Raw genomic sequence first — 16,239 nt, forward strand, 5'->3', positions numbered from 1 at the left:
CTATACTTGACAATAGTAGTACAATCACTATGTCCTACATGTACGGAACCATTCTTTCGGACACATAATTCACCTTTGACTGGTAATACTGATATAGCAGGTAAGTCTGGAGTAGTATCAGACTGAACATTCAGGACCATGAAATTCGAAGAATAATTACCCAAATTATAAACTTCATTTTCTAGATCAACCCTGTTCTGTGGGGAAGACCTTGCTTGTCTGGAAAACATGTACTGTTAAGAAAAGACATATCTGTTGAGGATGACGTTAACGTGGACCATGCTCCACACGAACCATTATGTGAAAATGGATAAGGAAAGAGTGGCAGAACTCCCTTCGGTGTCTGGAAAGGGGGGAGTCGACCACACACCCAACAATTAGTGGCATTGCTGGTCTGGTGTGAATAATGTAACATGCGGATAAAGGAATTATTACGCATAGCGAGACGATATGAGAGTTCATGAGGAGGCAGATCACTAAACGTGTGCTCTACTGTAGCAATAGCAGACTTATTTACATGAGAAACTGGAAAACACAAATAAAAAGCATAACTGGTGCAGGTAGTCATAAGGCCGAAAAACAATATGAAACTTAGAAAAACGATACATCGGATTGAGTTTTGACTAACTCTCTCACTATGGGGGTCTATTATATACATGTCAGAAACCGGTCTAACCGTTTCACCTAGGGGAGGACTTAGACAATCAAACTGGCTGACTTATTTTACTAGACCTTAATTTGAGCTTATACTCCTGTTGCGGAGTTTTCTCTAACAGGGAGGGTTCAGTATCATTGTCTTTTGCGGGACAGTCCTTAAGAATAGTACTTTGGCAGTCTTTAAGATCCTCGGAAATGTTCTTAGAAACAGGCTTTAGTCCAAAAAATCTTTTCACATGTGACAGGTGGACCCAGCCCTTCCTGCCTTCCAGCTTGACGGCAGTACGGGTGGCCAGGAGGACCTGTTTGGGCTCCTTCCAGCGGGGCTCCAGCGGACTTGAACGATCAAAGTTCCTCACGAGAACCATGCATCCGGGAACGATTTCATGCGGTGCCACCTCGGTATTGTCTGGAAATGCGGCAGCAACCTGTGAACGACAAGAGTGTAGGGCAGACATCAAGGAAGCTAGGTAATCTGTCAGCATATTACTTGAAACATCTGTAATACTTCGAGGTCTAGGTGTACCCCACATGTTAGGGGGGCGGCCGAATACGACCTCATACGGGGACAGACCTGATCTGGAGTGTGCGACCATGCGCATATAAAATAAAGCGACTGGCAGAGCTACTATCCAGTCTACACCTTTCTCTTTACATATTTTAGCAATACGGATTTTCAGGGTCTGATTATGTCTCTCTACTAGACCAGCTGCTTCAGGATGGCGTACACAATGGAACTTCCACTGGTACCCTAACAACAGGGAAATGTGTTTCATAAGCTCGGATGAGAATGGCTGGCCGTTATCAGAATATACGACTCTAGGGAGTCCATAACGGGGGAAGAATTCACGAACCAACTGCTTGGCAGTGGTCGCGGCTGTGTAATCTGGGACCGGATATGCTTCTGTCCACCTGGACAAAGCGCATACAACTACAAGGACATACTTGAAACCTCGACATCGCTCCATCTGAATATAATCCATTTGGAGGACTTCAAAAGGGTGGTCAGGGGGCTGGAAACCACCTTGTTCCACCGGGACACTTTTACCTGGATTAAACTGGCAACATATCATACAGGTACGGACTTTCTGCTTGGCTGCAGCTCGTAAATGCTTGTTGAACCAAATGTTCTGGATACTGTCTAACATAGCTTTTTCTCCTAAATGTGCTGGACTATGTGCGGTATTGATAATGACTTGAACCATTGAGTCGGGGAGAAACCATGTGGCTTTACCCTTCGTTACCCATCCCTGATCTGTCTGGACCCCTCCTTGTTCGGACCATTTCTTGATTTCATCGGGAGTAGCATGTGACTGGATATCTATGACATCTTGAGTAGGGTCCTTAACTGTCATACATGTAGTCGGATCTGGAATATGTGTCGGGTTAACTGAAATGTCTGGAGTCTGTGCTGTAAGCTTGGCTGTGCGATCTGCTAGATCATTACCTTGGGAAATAGTGTCAGTAACTTTCGTATGTGCTTTGCATTTCATGATAGCAATAGATGTCGGTAAATGTATGGCATCTAACAGAGCTTGAATAAGGAGACCATGCTGAATCTTGGTTCCATGAGAAGTCATGAAACCTCTCTCCTGCCAGAGCACTCCAAAGTCGTGTACGACTCCAAATGCGTAACGTGAATCTGTGTAAACATTAACTTTCAGGTTCTTGGCGTGTATGCAGGCTTGAGTCAGAGCAACTAGCTCTGCTGCTTGAGCAGACAGGATGTCAATACGGTGTGTTTCTATAACTTCAGTGTCAGTAGTCACTGCATACGCGGCTACTAGTTCTCCTGTACTTGTTCTCATACATGAACCATCCACATAAAGTGTCAGGTCGGGATCTGGTAATGGAATATCTGTCAGATCTTGTCTTGGCTTAGTCATAATATTAACTACTTCCACACAGTCGTGTGTGGCAGGATTCGAATTAACTGACGGTAACAGTGTAGCAGGATTTAGAACGTTGCAGCGTCTGATTTCTATGTGTGGCTGGAACAGTGTCAGTTCATAACCTGTTAAACGTGCAATTGTCAAGTGCTGAGTCTGTGTTCGGTTTAAAAGAACTTCCACGGAGTGTGGAACTTGTACTGTCAAAGAGTGTCCTAATACTATGGAATCACTTTGTCTGATAGCTAGTGCTGTGGCTGCAACTGACTTGAGGCACGCAGGCAGAGCCTGGGCTACAGGATCTAGTGTGCTCGAAAAATAAGCACAGGGCTTGTACTGTCCTGCTTGATCTTGTGTGAGAACAGATAATGCTGTACCTTCGCGTTCTGTGACGAAAAGTGTAAAAGGCTTACTGTAGTTCGGTGTAGCTAGAACTGGAGCTTGGCATAAAGCTTTCTTTAACTCATTGAAACTAAGTGTATGTTCAGATGTCCAAGGGAGGACAGTCGATAGGGCTGCCTCCTGTGTCGTTAACTGTATCAGTGGCTTAGCTAGAAATGCATACTGAGGAATCCATTGTCTGCAGTAAGAAGTAAGGCCGATAAAAGCACGTACCTCCTTCTGTGTCTTGGGCTGTGGAAGACTCGCTATTAACTGGATACGGTCTGGTGTCAACTGCCTACCCCACTTGGACAGTAAGTGGCCTAAGTAGATCACTTGCTGTACACAGAATTGAAGCTTCGAAGGGGACACCTTGTGCCCCATCTCGGCAAGGAAATACAAGACTGTAAGTGATGCTCGCTCGCAAGCACGTTCAGAACGGGCTGTGATCAGTAGATCATCGACATACTGGAGCAGGGCAGTGTCAGTTGGCATGTGAATGTTGTCTAGTTGTCTCTTAAGTGCTTGACTGTAAATACTAGGGCTTTCTGTGAAACCTTGAGGAGCTCGTGTGAACATATAGCTTCTTCCATTTAAACAAAATCCGAAAAGAAACTGGCTGTCTGGATGAATGGGGACACTGAAAAACGCGTTCTTGAGGTCTATGACTGAAAAAAATGAGGCTTCGGAATCAATGGCTGTCAATAGGGAAGAGATATCTGGGACAACTGGGTACTGGGGAATAATACATTTATTGAGTTCTCGAAGGTCAATCACTAATCGATATACTGGGGGTGCATTTGGATCAGTACGTTTCATGACTGGAATGATCGGAGAATTACATACATTGGAGTCAGTTTCTACAACTACTCCTTGAGCGATGAGCTCGTCAATAATTTTGGATAAGGCTGTTACAGCCTCAGGTGGCAGTCTGTACTGTCTGATTCGTGGTAACACTACACCTGGCTTGAGAGTCACACGATGGGGTGTGATTTGCATATAACCTACATCAGTTGGACCTTGCGCCCATAGATGCTGCGGAACATTAGACAATCTCGGATCAAAATCTCGTAATACATAGTGACCCTTGAAGTCACGTAGAAACAATCGTATTCCCTCTGGGGAGCAGCAAATAACTGCACCTAATTCTTTCAGTGTTTTAATACCTAACAGATTTTCTGGACATGACTTCGTAAGTAACAGATCAGTAGTGCGGGACAATGGACCTACTTCTAGAGTAACTGGCTTAGATATCTCGTTTACAATAGGCTTTCCTGAAAATCCAAGGGAAACATTTCTAGAGCCTGAGAGCGGAGCCCCTGGAACTTCGGCGTGACTGATGGTCGTCCTACTTGCCCCTGTATCAATCAGAAACTTTCTGTCTTTCCCTAGTACTTGACTATGAACATAGGGACCCTCTTGATCTACAGGAATCTCGATGAGAGGCAAGCCTACCTCCCTCTCTAGGCTGTTTCATGAGTACTGTTGGTACTCTGGATACTCAGACTGTGCATACTGGTACATCTGCTGTGTAACATGCTGTGTTGCAGCAATAGGCTGCGGTGCTGAACCTGTCTGTTGTGCATTCTGTGGCTGAGAAGTCTGTGAAACTTGTTCTTGTCTAGGCGGACGTGGTCTTTCTTTAGTCTTACCAGTAGCTATATTGTGTTTCAGAACTGCACACTCGTTTATAAAATGACCTGGCTGTTTACAATAATTGCATGTCCCTTTAACGGGAACTGCAGGATGACTGGCTTGATTCGTACCCCTCTTCTGACTGTCTTGTGGAACAGATTGTGCAACTAGTACTTTCATTTTCGTGTCTTTCATACGTTTTCTCTCATGATCTTGCTCTTCTCTGATTCTATTCTGGTGATACTGAAGCATCTGTAACATTTGGGACGGGGTATTAGCTTGCCACGTACTTTCGACTTTCAAAACTCGATTCTTAACTTGTGGACTTGAATTCTCTACTAGTTTAGTAACAAAAAGATGAGGGTATGACTCGCTACTTGTCTTGAGGCCACTGTTAATACTAAAGCATTTCTCAAATCTAGAATAAAAATCACTAGTGTCTTCGTCTTGTTTCTGTTTACAGGCTGAGATTGCATCCCAGTCTTCCTTTTTAGTGGCTAATAATCTGGGCAAAACTTGTATCAATAATTCAGGTAATTCTTTACATTTCTCTCCAAGACCGGTACCTGGTACTCGTATCTTATCTTCAGCTTCTAGAACTGCCCAATCGATCTTTTTCTCTCCCACCTCCCATTCTTTTTCCTTGAGTTTCTCGTATACCCCTGCGGGCAACAGGACCTTTAACATTTTAATAATATCTGGATACGTGTATTCTCCCATACGGAGCATGTCTTTTAATTCTCGGTGGAACCCTGCTGGATCTTTGTCATGACAGGGAATTAATTTCTTCATCTCTAAGAGTTCCATCTTTGTAATCGGGGTGTAAACAAATACTCTTTGCATTTCACCATCTGTTGTCCTGACTGGGTGTACTTCTCGTAACGGATTCTGTCTGTCTATGTAAAAGGGTTTTACTTTCTGGGGGTGAGACATGAACAAAATGCGGGTTCAGGAACGTTCTATATTTGTGGCGCTGTTCTAGGATGACGCTAATTAAATCGGTACCTAGACCTTTCCATCTATACTGGAGTAACTCGTTCAGGACATCATGTAACGGACCTGGATCAGAATGTTGACCCTCATACAGAGTAATGAGGTGCTGGATCATATACATACCCACCAGTCGCTGCTCGGCTGGGGGCAGTTTCAGAAACATGTGTGCCACTATTTCATCTGGAAAAGTGGTAGAATCAGTAATCCATCGGACTGCTGATCGGACTAGTTCTTGTTCATGCATAGTACTTAGCTCACTATAACCAATTCGTGATTTCAGAATATGATCGGTAGCTTGAAATACTTGTTCTAGAGAACCTTGCTCTGGTGCTGGATGAGGAACAGTTTTCTTGTAGTCTAGACGTGAATGTCGGTCTGGAAATCTAGATTTTCCTACATACGCTATTCTGGCGGGATTCTCGTCCTCTACCTCTTCTGTAGAAGAGTCATTTTCTTTCTCGCTTACTTGTGCTGCTTTACGTTGTTCGTGTAACTTTATTATTTCTTTACGGATTTTCTTGTACATACTCTCTATACTACTGATGGTTCTGTGCTTACCCTCGGCTATATTATCACTCCACCTTGTCAGGATTCTCATTTCGGCCGGATCTTTGGTCGGATAATCTTGTTCTCTTATTAAACAATTAATCAGAAACTTTAATAACATGAGCTGGATCTCAGCTTTCCTTTGAGACATGGCTTCGCCAATACTTTCTGGATCATCCCCCTGTACGGATGAAACGATATATTCTGTCTAGATCTTCTTTCATATTCGGTAGGGTATCCAAATACCCGGTCACCCGTCTTACACGGATGGAATATATAACCGTACTATCATCACCTGCAACTGGATCATAGCGGCATTCAGTAAGGGCTCGTCGGATTTCTGCAACGGACTTGTATTTGGGCGTACGCTGTAACGCACATTCATGTAACTCGACCAACGTTACACGTTGGTGTGGCGGCGGGGTACCAGGAGGACCTCCTCCTGCGGCCCCTAAACTGGAATCGTCGACTGATACTCTTCGTGTTGGCGCGGCGGGAAATTGTAATGTGGGCTGGACCGGGGGTACCGTAGCAGGTACTCCGGTGACTGGAGGAGCAGGATTTACATTATTTACAGGAGCTGGCGGAACAGGATTTGCATATTCTGGGACTGTGTCGTCCAAATAGGACGAAATAAAAATATCAGCTGCGGTCGGTTTGTGACGTAGCTTGGTCGGAACTAAGGGTGGCGGAAAATTACTGGATGCCTCCGGGGTTGCTTTTGGCAAGCCCTCGGCAAGGAGAGGATACATACCCTTAATAAGGGCATGCCTCTGTCTGTCTGACTGTTCGGTTTTGACTCGTTCACCTATCTCGATTAGTTCCCTTTCTTGGGCTCGTTCTAAGGATTCTCTACTTAATTCTGACTTTCTGATTTCTTTTTCGGTTCTTTTATGAGATTCTTTGCGCCATAACTCGATGGCATCTTTCTGTGACTGTCTGGCTTTCTTTTTCCATAATGCTTCTTCTACTCGCATGATGCACTCGGCATCCCATGTGCCTGATACAGGCCATCTATACTTTTCTTCTAACTCTTTGGTATACTCTACCCATAAATCTAGATACAATATGGCACTTATGCCATGCTTCTGATACATAAAATGACCTGGACTGTCCCTAGGCGGGACAGGAACTGCTGCTTCTAGCAGACCTTTTCTGGTTTTTAACTGACGTAGCTTAGAAAATAAGGGCATGACTGAACTGTAACCTAGACACAATACGTAATTACAATACACAATAAACACGATAATTACTCCACATTCATACCACGACATTAAAATACATGAAGAACATTTAAAATAACAGTTCGAACAGAATACTACCTGGAATACGGAAAACAGAATACATGAATTTTCTCGAGAACAGAACTGACTAGAACAGAAACTAGATGCACTGCTAAAACAGTACGAAACTTACCGGTCTCATAAAGAGACACGTCAGGACCCGCATCCACCGAAGTGGACACTTCGTTTTGGGATCTGTGTACCACCAAACCCCACGGACCAGAGACAATTAGATTGACCCTGTCTAGATACTACCCCAGCAACGGTACTCACCGGGCAGCAAGAACGGAAGGCCTCGGACTGGACTGGACTGCTTCGACGCCGGACGGACGAACTTCGGACTTCTGTTACGGGTGGGCCTCCGGATACCTCGGACCTTGGACTCTCGGCTTGGGCTCTGGTCGGGACTCGCCGCGTTCCTCCACCGCCTCGTCTGGATGCTGGACCGCCACCTCCGTCTCCTCCGTGGGCCTGAGGGATACTTGAAGCAGAAATATCTGCACGTGCACGGTATGGTTCCGTCACGGCTGCAGAGGGTCAGGGGGCCGGCGTGGCTTCACCGGCGCGTGGGGAAAGGGCAAGTCCCTATTCGGGCGCCATTATGTGGTATATAAATAAATAATACCGGATCTAGGTTTTACTGGACATAACAATAACAGATAGCTCAATAAATAAGAGTCAAGATTCGAGGTAGTAGGAGTTTGCAGGTTTAATACAGCATAAAGGACAGGAACAGGACAACCTGCACGGGAACAGGATGGCAGGGCCTGACAGGGGGGCCCCGACAGCTGTCGGGCAGGATCTGGAATGAGCGCGCTAACTTTAATAACAATACACAAGCATATATACTAAAACAGTTGCAATTGCAATACATACAATAGGCGGAGCAGTGGGTGTGGTCAATAGCAGTCGCGAAAGATAAGGGTGAAAGTAGGTGTAACAGGAGGCGTATACATAGACATGTGATGTAAACGTAACAGAATATGTCATAAATGGGGCGGAAACATGGAGGGGGCTACCTAAGGAGCCGGGACCTCTAACCTAATGGTGCGCGCAAACTGACAATGACGTGTTACTAGGAGAAGCTGGGGGCTATGAACTCTGCGCTAGGAGTAGAGACTGAAGTCTGGAGAGTCAGGGCGACATGTACCTAAACCCTATCTAGTATCTAATGTTTAGAGGACATGTTGATATAAACTAAGAGTCAGGAGGGGAGAGGCTAACAGACTCTAAGACTGGAGCATGCATTATTCTACATGTAGTGCGTGATGAAGAATATTAAATGACCATAAATACAGTATTTCTCCTACATGGAGACGTAAAGGCTAGACAATGACGGAAACTATTGATGCGATTCAGTAGCTTAGGAATGCAGAGAAGGAGGGCTGGACTGATAACTAGAATCATAACATACTCTTGGCAGACTCAGAGGCAGAGCCAGGCTGAGCCGGGCACTGTGAGGCAGGAAGTAAGTGAAGGGTCGAGGATACAGGTGGGGGCTGTATCGCTCCTCAGTGAGGGTTCAGGAGACAGGAGCTGAATCTGGTGTCCGGGCCCTTTTGAGGCCTAGAAACGGGGACTTTACAATGAAATAACGTGCACACTGAGAAACGTGGCAACGTAACTTTACATAGGCCTGATACTCGTAGTTTTCACGAGAACTGGGAACTGGCATACTAGAGATGGACACAGCTGTAATTGCGTCTTTAATCAAACATGGGGAATACATATGCATATTAATCATGCACACATAACATAAGATGGGGAACACGTAGGGACACAGAACATGGCAAAATTTACTTTTCCACATGTTTCTTAATATGGTTGCTGTGGCAGTGGGGTTTGGTCAGCCTATGAGGGGTCACTTCCCAGTAGAGCAACAGCCGGCCCCAAAGGTCGATCTTGTCACTACTAGTGTGATATCCTCCTCCTCAAGTCGCCTCTCTCCGCACTGGTCAATTCCAATATTGTCCCAAAATGGCTCCCTGGTCACTGGACTTTTATAGGCTGGCCTCAGACCCCTGGAAGCTATTAGTTGGTTCTGGAACCTTCCTCATGCTAGCCTATGGGTCTGCCACCCTTAGGTGACCGTTATGGCAGTTAGTAGCCACCATTTTAGGAATCATGTTTTAACAGTTGCTTTCTGTGAGGAAAACTAGGCCTTGGTAAAACAATAGGCCCAAGAAACACCTAGCCCCCACGAGAACACTGGAAAAATTCTGGTGGACATTAAAAAAAGAAAATACATAACTGGATTCACTGGAATGCCAAAGGGGACAAAATAAATAATAATTGTGAGGGAACTCACAGGGGCAGACAGGTCTAACACAGATGGAGCCCAATGGCCAGAGCAAACAGCAACCAAATGAGAATAGATACAGGCCACCAGCCCCAAACAACCTACCAAGTGCTTGAATGGGCACCACAGAGATCCAAGTGGCAGGACACTGACTCGTGCAGTCAAAAAGCAACAATAGCAAAATGTGCAGACCAACTGGGATTAACAACCCCAGGACCTCAGAGGCAGCTAGGGACGACGACGATAATGCCTCAAGTCCATAAGAGGCCTTGACAGAGGAGGGATTTCCGGCAACGGCAAAGTAAGAAGACAATTCTATCAGAAACTAACATCATAGCCCATAGAAAGAATCCCCAAGGAACCAGGAATTCATTCTCGAAATAGAAAAAAAGACAGAAGTGGTAGAGATAGGAGGTTACTTTGTATGACAAACAAAATAGAGGTAGCAAATAAGTTGCCTATCTCCAGGGTGAGAGTCACCCTTATAGATTAAGGATTGGGATGAAGAAGACTAATGAGGAGGTAATAAGCAGTGTAGTTAGGTTGCGTTTGCTTACATTTTTATTCTCATGCTAGTCCCATGCCCATGTAACTTTGACTTAGTTCCTCTAACGCTGGCAATGGAGGATAGTCTTTGGTCCCCACACTTATGCTGCTTCAGCAGGGTCCTCTTTTATGTGAGAATGGAGAATTCATAGATGTGTAATGGACGAATTGATGGGTTGTAAGGGAGGTCACATGAGACAGTGTCACAACTGTTGTGCTGAGGTGTGCTGCCTGTGGGCAAAGGGTTACATTACGCGCCAGGAATACATTACAGACGCTTCTTTCATAACCAAATGCATGACACTGTGCTATTTATTTTTTGTATAATCCTAATGTGTTTTAGGTGTTTGTAAATATTGGACATTCTTAAAGCAGAGTCTCAACCTTCCTTAATAGTGAAAGTTGTGGCACTGCTAGATTTAAGGGTCCATTGAGTACCTGATAAGGGTGTTCCTGCGAAATCTTGAGATTGTAGCTCTGAATGTGCAGTGCTATGCTTTTTTTCTGGATATAGCGGGGGAGTGGTATTGAAGAACTGTGCTGATGGGGCCTCATCCCGTGGTATCAATTGTGCTCCCATACTCACAATAAATTATGAAGTGCTAGAAAGCATTGCATTTGGTATCTTAAAGTATCCCTCCTGGAATTCAGTACAATCGGGCACTATTTTGAAGGGGAAAAATATACTGAGCTGTCTAGGCTGATCATTGTATTGCCTGATTCTGATTCCTGTGTTTAATAATTTAATGCTTGTGCTCGCTTGTGTCTTTTATCTTAAACCAGGCACAGAAAGAATCGTAAGGCAGCCAGCGAGCTTCTGACGAGGCTTAAAGACAACCGAGAAATGCAGAAATTTCTTCAGGATTGCCAAGAGGTATTGATTACTATTTGCCGATAAGAGCATTAGAATGCTCAGTATACATGTGAAAAGTGTATTTTATATATATATATATATATATATATATATATATATATATATATATATATATATATACATGCATACATACATACATGCACACACACATGCCATATGGTCACATGCTTACTGTACAGAAACGCATAGAGGTACTTATGTGATTAATTATTAATGCATCGGGACGGAAGATGTAGGGCATTTTAAACCTTGACGTTCTGCTGACCAGAATACACTCTGATTAATGGCTCATGTGAAGGCAAATGGTAAATGCTAATGCACAGTTTTCATTGACTTAACTGCATTTTCTCTTAGTGGTGCAAGTTTGTAAATTGCAGAGCACCAGCCCAACTGTTTTCTTTATTAAGGGGGATATGACTTGATTGATGTATTGCCATGACGTCACCTTGTGACACCATCACAGCCTTCTGCTGATTCAGCTAAGGGCCTGCCGCATAGATTTGTGAAAGCTACCGGCAAGCATTTCTAGCTCAGGATTGGGGTACGTGTGGGGAAGAGGACTTGGATTTAACCCAGCTGGGCTAGGGGGGACTTGTGAAGCCAGGTGTAGCAGTAAGGCTGGATTGGGAGTTTTTGCACTGTCCTTAGCTGTAGGTTTTACTACATAACTAAATTATATTTTTCCTGCACTCTGCCTGTGGGAGGTGTTTGTGTTGGAAAGCACACAATTTCATTAGCTGTTTCTCTATAGAGCTGGGTAGGTGGGAGAGCATGGTAAAGTAGAATTATGCCTTTAGCTTGTGTTATTTTGAAGGAGCTAAGAAAATCTCATGTACACCGAAGATTGACAGATGGTGGGTATGAACGCACCGGTTGCAGGAAGCACACACCCGTCTTCCAGAGTGTAGGCATGATTGTCCCACTTATTGAAGAGGGACCTAGAAAGGACACATTGTTGTAAGACCATCCCCTTTATAATACATGCATGCTTTACAAGCACATGCCTAACAATGCCTAGCTATGTCTCAAATATCAGACTTACTTGTCCTACTGTCGATAATGCAGAAAACTCTGAACTATTAGAATATCTCTCCTTGTTTATTGCTAGGCTAATCACAGTTAAGACCAGCATTGACAAAGCCAGTCATGCCTTTTGTGAAGTGATTGTTTTCCTGAGTCTTGAGTACGGCACAGAACAGGTAGAAGAACATCAGCAGCAGTGCATGATTCTCTTACAGAAAAGATTCCACACAGGTGACGTGGATTGCACTCTTCTGTCACAAACAGAAGTAGTATTAAACCAGACACCCAAAGTGTAATGGGAAGAACACTGACCAATAGCCTAAACCACTGGTAGTCGCTCTGGGTAGCTTTCCAACCCATCGATTTTCACCCAGACATAGGTCCCCCTATGGAACTCAGTTCTGGCCCTGCTCACGAACAGTCCATCTAGAAATGTCCAGCAAGCTCCCCCCTCCAGAAGGGAACATACGCATTTCCAGACCCGTTTCCCTTTTATTAGGTCTAGTCAGTGAGCTATTACTTGGATCTTGTGGCACGGAGAGCTAGGGATCTACGTCTGGGCATGCATGCGGCCACTAAAGGTGTTAAGACGGCAGTACTGATTTGCATAAGGCGGGGTTCTCTCTGGACTAGCATAGTAGGTGAAGCTTGATGGATTTAAATGCTACTCAGTGCGATTGCTAGTGTTTTATATTATTTTCAAGATTCCAAACTGCATCTTTTGTGAGTTTAGCTTACAGAAGTAGGATAACAGTAATGCAAGATTCACGAACACAGACAGGCATGCTGTCCCTCCAAACTCCAACTAGAGCATTGTAAAACTATGACATGGGTAACAGGGAAGAGCCCTAACTACTTGAAATTTGGCACTGTTACCATTGCAAACATGCCTCATGATGCATCATTTTATGTGTTGTGTCCATATCTGGAGGCTATCTTGGATCACTCGCAATCGGAGTTGGAAGCTGGGATTTGGATGCCTCTCCTTTCAGTCCTGTCCAGAGCAGATCATGTTCATTAAGCTTTAACACAAGTGTTTGTGTAAGAAGAAAAAATCACACTTTGCTTTAGGCTAGTTTAAAGTACTGCTCCCTGTAGAGCAAACCTAAATGACATGACCCTCCGTTACCTGTTGAGCGATGGTGAAGGCATTGACTGTGCACTATATCTGTTGGTTAACTGGCGCATACAGTTAGCAGTGTGCAGTCACTTTCTTGCCAGATTTTTGAAAAGGTGCTAATACTTTAAAGTATGTCTATATTTGTTTATTTGTTTACCGTTGAAGTCAAGTTTATTTCAGTTTAGAACGGAAAATGCTTCTATTGCAGGCGTAGCTTTATGCAATAGTTGCACATAGAACATGTACAGCACAGTGTGGGCAATTGTTTTGCACACAATACAGGTACAGCAGAGGCAGGAAGAGTTTGAGCTGATGAATGGTATAATTAATACCCAAATATCGCTGTTTACGTACAGCTTGCTCCATAGGGAATGCCGACAGGGCGGGAGATTCTCATTCATACTTGGAGGCTAGTGGTAGGGTACCTTGAAGTGAAGCAGGGCCAAGTGTGGGTCTGTGAGGTGATGGTCTTGTTGTCTGCGTAGCAGAGCAGCCGCAGACACCCAAAAGCAACACATTGGTGTAGGGAGATATGTTCTTTGGGTGGTAGAATTCCCACAGACTCCCCCCCTAGCGTGGATGCAAGAATTGAGTCCTGGGATGACTGGAGCATGTGTGTGGATCCTTCAGAAGAAACTGCTCTTTCAGAGAGAGAGGAAGAGAGCAGATGATCTATTTTCGTATACAGTGCCTAATTTGTAGAAGAATAGGTGCTGGGCCTAAAGTTTTGCTTACAAGCCATCAGCTTATGCTACTGAATGTCAGGGTGCCAAACACTAACGCTACACAGGCTTGATTCCACCTCGTACCTTTATATTCCACCGCCAGACAATTCCTACCACTTTTTCACTCCAGTTTGTTCTTTTTACCCCTGCTTTGTTTATCCTTTCGTCAATGGTTTTCATTTATTGTTTTCATTTCTTTTTTCTTCCTTCTCCTTCCCGCCTTTTGGGTTTTTACCTCTCTTGCTCTGGGTCAAAGTCTGATGAGGAAAAATAATTGACAATTCCCAAAAGTGAGTTCTGGTGGGCGCCACCAGCAACCACACCTCATATGATTTCAGTGGTAGCAGTATATGGGGAGAGGATCTTCCAGCAGGTGAGTGAATAGATTTAGACTGAAGCTGCTCACGCATGACAGTGTGCCAATCATTTTTCACATCCATGTAGCACGTTTCACAGGTGGAACAGTTTCTCTGTCTTGATTCTGAGACGGTGAAAATCTGAAGAAAATTAAAATCCATTGTAATTGAGGAAACGCTGCTCATTTAGAATCATGCAGTTCCATTATCTAACTCTTAAAATAAACAGTATGAAAACATACATGCACAAATAACATATTCTTGTTCTACATCAACAGTGATTTGCTCTAAGTAAGAATTTTAAATTGCTCTTATTTCATAAATCTTGTCCATTTTTCAAAACCTCCGGTGCAGGTAATTTGTCTAACCTGCTCGAGCCCTCTGCGACAAAGATAGCACGCTTTCCTTTTCATGCTGTAAAAGCATTGATGCAGCGTTAAATCTGGAACACTGAATTTCCTGACATGACACACTAATGCTCTTTACATTAGCCCTATGGATTGACGTTGTAGACCTGCTGACTTCCAGGGATTAAAGCGGCAGCCGGGGATCCTCAAAGGATATCCAGGGATTCCGAGAGCCAGTAATCCCTAGACCACAGCTTTCCTTTCTCGAGCAGTTTTCCTTCCGAAACACTCAACACCCTTGTTTACTGTGAGATTGTTGTACAGACCACAATCAGCAATCTATTTTCCTGTTAGATTATGCCAGTTAGCCGCCGGGCAGTATTTGGTGGAATCATTGTGTGTGTCCGTGCACACATATGCCTTTGCAAAAAATATAATTTGAGCAAAGCATTTTATGCCAGTTTGATTCCAGTGACAAAATAGAATTGGCGTGATTAAAAAATGTGGTCTGACAAGGTGTCTGAACCACTTAAAACTAATGATTGCATAATGGTAACCATTTCAGCTTGTTTACCTCCCTAAACATTGGTTTATAAGAGGATAGGGTACATAGGTGGGTATTTTTGTTTGTGGAACAGATGTCATTTTCCACATCCAAACTATGTAAGAAGATGCATGAAATATTACAATATTTTTTTGTCAAGGAGGAGTTTAAATAATCTCAACTCAATGTAAAATGTTCACTTAGTTTGCCAGAAACATTCGTACCACCCACCCATACAGTGTATGCCTCAAGTAATCTGCTCTGACACAGGTTATCCTACTTATTTCTTGTCTTTGCTGTGGCTCAAATCATGTCGCTTGTGCAGGACATACACACCTTCTGGATGCAGGACTGCTGCACAAGAGAAATCTGTACCGGATTTCCAGGATAACCACTGACTTGTTAACAAATATTTTATCCCAAAAGCCTGAATATTTGGCATGGATATGGCCCTCCTTGATTTACTTTTGTAATACCTGAGCTAAGCATTACAGCTGTTCAAAGTAGCAAAATCCCATCTAGTTCATCAAAAACATGTATGTTTATTTAAATCCTGCTTAAAAATCATTCTCTACTTTCAGCCCAGTAATTACATTTTACATAGTATGTACTTTTTGTGTGGAAGAATTAACATTTTAGAAATCCATATTTGATGTGCATATTGGTTATCTCTTTCAGTGCACTTTAAATCCACCTTGTGGCATAAATAAGATTAAAGTTATAAAAAGATGCATACACACGCACATATGCTAGATTGCCTGTTCTGGAGTTGGTGTATGGTTTCTTTTTCAGTTACATTTGAGCAACTAGGTTAACCCCTAGGGTTGGTATTTTGTGGTCAAGTCACTCAATACTGGAAAAGTTGCGATAGGAAGGGTATATGCAAATAAGAGGAGTGAAAAGAATTGGAAGTTAAAATTCTTGTAGGACATAGCTTCAAAAATATGGAAGCACATCGTTAGAGTTGAGGCGGTTTGTGAAGAGTACCTCTGTGGTTAGCTTGTCTGCAATTTAGGATGAT

The 16,239-nt window shown here is 43.6% G+C and overlaps 1 protein-coding gene across 3 annotated transcripts in view; it reads left to right on the forward strand.

The window, feature by feature from the left end:
• Positions 1–16,239, forward strand: part of SPTBN1 (spectrin beta, non-erythrocytic 1) — a 503,123-nt gene that overhangs the window by 325,594 nt on the left and 161,290 nt on the right. For all 3 annotated transcript variants that reach the window (XM_078649481.1, XM_078649482.1, XM_078649483.1), the window contains one exon: positions 11,013–11,103. In XM_078649481.1, coding sequence (XP_078505607.1) covers positions 11,013–11,103 — 91 coding nt within the window. The remainder of the gene's footprint in view (positions 1–11,012; positions 11,104–16,239) is intronic.

This window comes from Lissotriton helveticus, chromosome 6 (assembly GCF_964261635.1).
Source record: "Lissotriton helveticus chromosome 6, aLisHel1.1, whole genome shotgun sequence".
NCBI classification, from domain to species: domain Eukaryota; kingdom Metazoa; phylum Chordata; class Amphibia; order Caudata; family Salamandridae; genus Lissotriton; species Lissotriton helveticus.